Below are 5,894 nucleotides of genomic sequence, written 5' to 3' on the forward strand. Positions count from 1 at the left end.
CTGAGAAAAACAGGTGGAACAATTTTATAAACCTTACTCCTCTAAAATTATCATTTTATCATCATAGAACCTTAAATGCACTCCTGTTCGACGTATAATTAAAAAGTTTCGACAACGTATCGTCGAACAGGTGCGCAGATGAACTCAAGTAAAGGACATTGAGCATGCGGGGGAGGTTCGAAAGAAGCGCGGGAGTACTGAAACTTGGCTGTTTAACGTAGGCCTACGTGGTGTTCCGCAGCGGGGGCAAGGAGGAGTCGAAGCACTCCGGGGCTACCGGGAAATTTCTGGGTAAAAGCAGCCGGCCGACGGGCACTAGCAACCAGACGAACTCGATATCCCTACAACAGGGGAACTTCACAGACGAGAGCGATGGGGCCACGGTAAGGCCACTTTTACCTAATCCAAAACTCCCGTCCTCGTTTTTCACCGCACGGGCACCACCGATGTTTGCAGCTTCGCGTGCGAGTGAAACGAGTTTCCCCTCGTTTTCCACCCTTTGATCTCTCCTGGCCGCGGACCTAAGTAGGTATTCGTTCGAGAACTCTGCTGGAACTTGGAACTAGAGTTAACGAGATTATTTTCGATTACTTCGCATTACCGTTAATAACGGAGTACGAACCATCGCAGCGGTGTTTTTCAACTACTAATTCGTCCTGAATAACCAAATGCACTTTTAACGTCAAGCTCGCGTGATCCCGTGGCCCATTTATCCGAATGCACTATAAATTATATGGAGGGACCATTTCCCCACGTAAACGCGAAGCCCCTCGGAGAAGGACAGGTCGACGAATAGTGGAACTTGACAGAGGACGAGCGCATTAATTAATATCAGAGCTTTTTAGCCTCATCGAATAATGAACATTTTCGTAATTATATATATTCATCGGATCGCGTATAATCGATTGGAACGGTGCGTAACCTGACAGTCATTTATAATTCTCGAGCCGTTAATTCCGATCCATAATTGAACGCAATCAACGGCTTCTAAATCTACAATGAATTAACGTCACTCAATCCACGATGTAAACCCGGAACGCAGAACTCCCGTGGAAATTTTCATTTCAGTCTCTGAGTATTTCCAAGTACCAAAGGCTTGGTTTTGTCAAAACGTATTCTGTAGTATCGCGGACGATGTTGAAAATAACAGACTCGATTTCCGCGATGCTCGTAAAGGGCGACGTTATAGAAAATCCGCTTAGCAAGCAGATCCTCCTAATGAAGTTTCCCGAAAGGTGGATAAAGAGGCTAATGAAAGCTATAGTGGTAAATCCCAGACTAATACCCCATAAGCTTATTAAGAACTGTATTCAACGGCGTTCTTCTCGTCCGGTTTGATAAAGAAAAAACTGACCGAATACCTGGAGGAGCGAGTAAGAAATCGGAACTGGAAGTTCCGATCAGGTGCCACGGGGAAAAACGCTGATCGACCGGCTCCGGTTTCACAGGAGCCGTGGGTGGGAGATTGTACCGTTCGACAAAAGGCAGTGAGTGAAAGAGGCTGTTCACTGCGGAGAAACGTCATCCACGGGAGCTTTTAGGAGCGGGCATGATTGCCGGGACGTTGGGGAAAAGCGGGGAAAATTGCGTCGACCTGGACTGGAAGACACCATCGGTGAAACGCTGCGTCGGTGAAAGGGAATGGCGCTCTTTGACATTCGACTATACTGATTATAGTGCGAGTGTTCGACGCGATTTGCCCTTGTCACGCGCCGTGTGTCACGTGTTGTGAAACAGCAGCAGGGCGCAGATAAAAAGAATACTAAAAGAAAGAACGCTCTTTGATTCCTTGTTATAGAAAATTTATTAGCAGTCTTTCTTCGTCCGGAATTAATTATTGATTAAATTAATAATGTGTGACTAAAAGAATCGATCAGGCTACGTTTTTGTATCGAGCCATGCTTTATGTCGGTCGCACAGTAAAGGGAAATATCGACTAACTGCTTCGCCAATGTTAATAATTAATTAACTATTAAAATTGTATATTGCAAAAGCTTTACCTTCGTACTAGCGAAAAATGTTTTAAATAAAAATTGTAGATGTAGTCGTCAGCTATAAATTAGGTCCTATGCAATTTCCTTCTAATTCATTAACACTAGATTGCCCAAGGAAGTAATTTTGACTGGTTTTGGGCAAATATACAAATAATAATGCATAAATTATTTTTTTTCCCAAGTGAAGTAAATTTTTTTTATTGTTAACATTTACTAATAACTTGTTATATGACTGTAAATAATATAAAAAATATTAAAAATTAATTTTAGACAAATTTCTTTACACATTATTCTTTCACAATGCAGTCATTTTGACTGTTTTTATTAAGTTTCAGTCTTTCTAGTGTTAAGGAATAATTAATTATCGATTAGAGATTCTTGAGATATTCAGAACAGAAGAAAATTGTATACGTCCTTCTTTACGAGATAACTCGTCTGTGGCATCGTGCGACAGATATCATGTCGCGAGATATCTCGCACGTGGTCCCGAAGCGGTTAATCCTCATCGAACCGTCAAGCCCCATTGTCGGGAAAGCCGATTAATAGGCCACCATATTGCATTAATTACCGTATACACATTAGAAAATCCGATTTAGCACGCTACTGAATCTGACCTAATGTCCTCCACACATGTCCTGCATACCTCGCTACAACTACGTCACATGCAATATTCCCTATAATTTCTCTAGTAATACTTTTTATAATTAAATATCTTTAGACAGCGTCTGAATGTTCCAGGAGGAGTTCCGTCGGTTGATCAACCAACTCGAAGTTCTGAAAGAGAAGAACGTTCTCTTAGGTAATCACCACTTGGTTAACAAGCTAGCTGCGATGCAAGAAGCCGCGCATCGCTCCGAAGCTCAAGTATCGACCATCCAAGCGATCTCTTCTAGTATGAGACTGAACGATCTCAATGGGTCCACGACCATCGCTGAGACAGACGTGGGTGGTTCGTTCAAAAGCGACGAGAAAAGAGGTTCACTGAATTTTATATTTAACGTCCTCCTGAATTTCCCCATCCGATGCACCTCGTCCTGATTTACCAAGCCTGATCAAACCATCGAGTTACTTATAAGGGGAATGTGTAAAGGTTTTTGTTTCGAAACGTTTGCGCAGGTGGCGAGGAGAAACGGTGCCAGGCGTGCGTGGAGACGAACGGGATCAAGGGAAAGGATCATCAGGGGCCCTCGAAGGAAGCCGAGGTCCTCGTATCCGTGGAGACGAAGAGATCGACGAGGACCAACGACGTGGCGGTCTCGACTTCCGGTAGGCCGGTTACCACCGAGGACATTGGGACGGAAACCAAGCATGAAGACAAAGATAGTGAGGTTCGGGAGAAGAGCAAGAGCAAATCGGGCCATGCGAGGACGCACGCTATAGTAATCAATTTGGACGACAAAACCAGGTTCTCGGAGGAAGTCACCGTTTAAAAATGAACGCCGATTGGTGAGAACTCCGCGAGTCACTCGAACGTGTACTGTGGTAAGTGAAATAAAAGTGATTCGGTGGTGGGTATCTTAGGTTCTTGGTGACGCTGGTGGTGGTGGTGGTGGTGGTGGTGGTGTTGGTGCCTGTATGATTTTATTGTTTCTTCTTTCAATCCGTGAAACACGGGCAATTTTTATTCGTCGCAGGCACGCGAGTTTCCAATTAAACGTCGAAACTGTGTTCCCTTCGGAAATCGGGCGTTTAAACATTGTTGAATTATTGAAAATAATAGTACAAACATAAATTGAAGTTTCTGGGTTAACTCGATTTCTCCCGTTGGTTCTCGACGGGAATCCTCTAACGCAATCGCGACAGCAATTTTTCTTACCCTTTTTTTTCCTCGCCTTGTTTCCCAGAAGTTTCGAAGGGAACTTCCTTTCGGCGATTGTGTTTGTAACTTGCGAACAAGGACATACTAATCGTGCACTCCTCGTCCTCGTTCATTGAATTTGTTCTCATCGGTGTAACCTTCCCTCTTCCCTTTTAGTTTTTTAATTGTTCACGTCAGGCGAGAAAACTGGAATTTCTCTCCTTTCCTGTCATGATCCTTTTTACGACAGTTCCTAATCGCCCTTTCCGAACTTACCTTGGAAATTCGACTTGTTCTCATTCAAGTTCTCGTTTCAATTCGTTTCCTATTTGAAAAGATATCGAGAGCGTCGTGTAAATAAACGTTGTGAGTTAATAAAAGTTTCGGTGGTTTTAGTCTAAGGAAATTTGTGATATTGTGACGAGTCACTGGGAACGAGAACTGATATTAATTAGCACGCACTAAGAGTTAGTCGAGAACGAATAGTAAGAAGCGTCATGGAAATATGAATTCCACGTGTGTTCCCGAACTTTTAGCAAAGAAAGGAGGAGATCCTTTCAACGGAGTTCCCAGACACGACTTTGCTTTCCATTTGAAGAAAAAAAAAAGAAAGAAGAAACCGCGAGAATTGATCTCGCGAAACTGTAAATGGTGATCCTCGGGTATTTGAAAGAATTCTCAGTTTTAAAGTAGAATATTTCTAAGAGCAAAGCATGCGTGTGAGGAAATGTGTTTGAACGTCGGTCCCAGGTAGAACGAGAAAGTCTGCAGGTTTTCACAACTTCTGGCTGATATCTGATAAAGAAAATTTCATTGACTAAATAGATTTCATAAAAGTGCACCATGATGTAAGTGCACGCAGCGAGTTCGCGTTGCTTTTACAATTTCCTCGCTTTGATCATTGACCGGTAGTTTTTTTTTTTCCCCCAACCTGACAGCTGTTCCCAATTGAAAGTGAGTGCGTCGGTCGGGCTGTTATTTATTTACCAAACAGGCAGGCTTCTATCTGGGACACGTGTCAGCTGGTGGAGTGTCGACGCGATGCGCAACGTGATCAATCGAACCTCGCGAACAAGCTTTCTGTAAATATCGTCGTATAGCCGCTTTATCCAAAGTCTTCTGCCATACGATTAAAGGTTCATTTATACCATCGACGAGCCACGAACGAGTCGGTTAGAACGAAGAGCACCGTCTCATTAATACTGAATATTAATTAATATTACATACGCAAAGTTATGTACTCGTATTTCCGAGAACGAGTATTACCAATTATAAACTTCATTGGGAACTTGTTTTACTTGAAAACCGAGTTTTAAATTCGCGAGTTTGATTACTCGGGAATTTTTAAAGAACCCCAGTCCTCGCCTGGCGTTCGGAGTATCGCAAAAACTCAGCGAATAAATAAAAATAATTCTAAAATATTCTGAATCCGTGGCTTCGTTCTGGTCGACTCATTCACAGCTCCCTTAAAGTCGATCTGTAAATAAACGCGCGAAGGCCGATTAAAAATGGAAAAACTAGTTACTAGACCAGCGTGAACGGAAAATTGTTCACCGTTTCATCGAAAAACGGAGGTCCGACCCTCCAATTTCTCTCTTTCAACTTTCCCTCATATCAGGTTGTAAATAAGTCTTGTAAATATGCACGAGCTGAGGCGAGTTTGACGTTAGATCGGGCGAACGCGATCGCAGTTGAAATTGTTACTAGATCGTGCGTCGTAGTAGCCGCGTATCATGGTCGTTAGCCCGTAATCACACGACGATGTATGTTACATTTATCATCGCGTCCCTCGCGTGTGCCTGGATCGGTGATTTACCGATCCGAAGTCAGACAAGCAAAATTAGATTATGTAAACAGAAATTCATTACCGGACTTTCATTTGAACTTACGATAAGATTAGAATAATTATTATTAGTGGAGGCATGATTCCGCGTTCAAACAGTAATTCGCTTCGTGAATTATAGGGGAATGTCAAGCATCGGCTCGGATAACAGTAATTTAATTGATACCGGTATCTTCGCACGATGCATTAAGGTTGTATGAACCCATAAATAAAATAAATGACTTTGTCATTTAAATTTTTACTGTTGCTAAATATTATA

The 5,894-nt window shown here is 42.6% G+C and overlaps 1 protein-coding gene across 1 annotated transcript in view; it reads left to right on the forward strand.

The window, feature by feature from the left end:
* LOC108629710 (uncharacterized) overlaps positions 1 to 5,849 on the forward strand; it is a 20,674-nt gene extending 14,825 nt beyond the window's left edge. Inside the window, exons 3-5 of the mRNA XM_026817495.1 lie at positions 222 to 383; positions 2,733 to 2,970; positions 3,111 to 5,849. Of these exons, the coding sequence (XP_026673296.1) occupies positions 222 to 383; positions 2,733 to 2,970; positions 3,111 to 3,424 (714 nt within the window). The 3' untranslated portion in view covers positions 3,425 to 5,849. The remainder of the gene's footprint in view (positions 1 to 221; positions 384 to 2,732; positions 2,971 to 3,110) is intronic.
* Positions 5,850 to 5,894: the final 45 nt, after the last annotated feature.

The sequence above is a fragment of the Ceratina calcarata genome, unplaced genomic scaffold (assembly GCF_001652005.2).
Source record: "Ceratina calcarata isolate Rehan_Ccalc_2016 unplaced genomic scaffold, ASM165200v1 scaffold584, whole genome shotgun sequence".
NCBI classification, from domain to species: domain Eukaryota; kingdom Metazoa; phylum Arthropoda; class Insecta; order Hymenoptera; family Apidae; genus Ceratina; species Ceratina calcarata.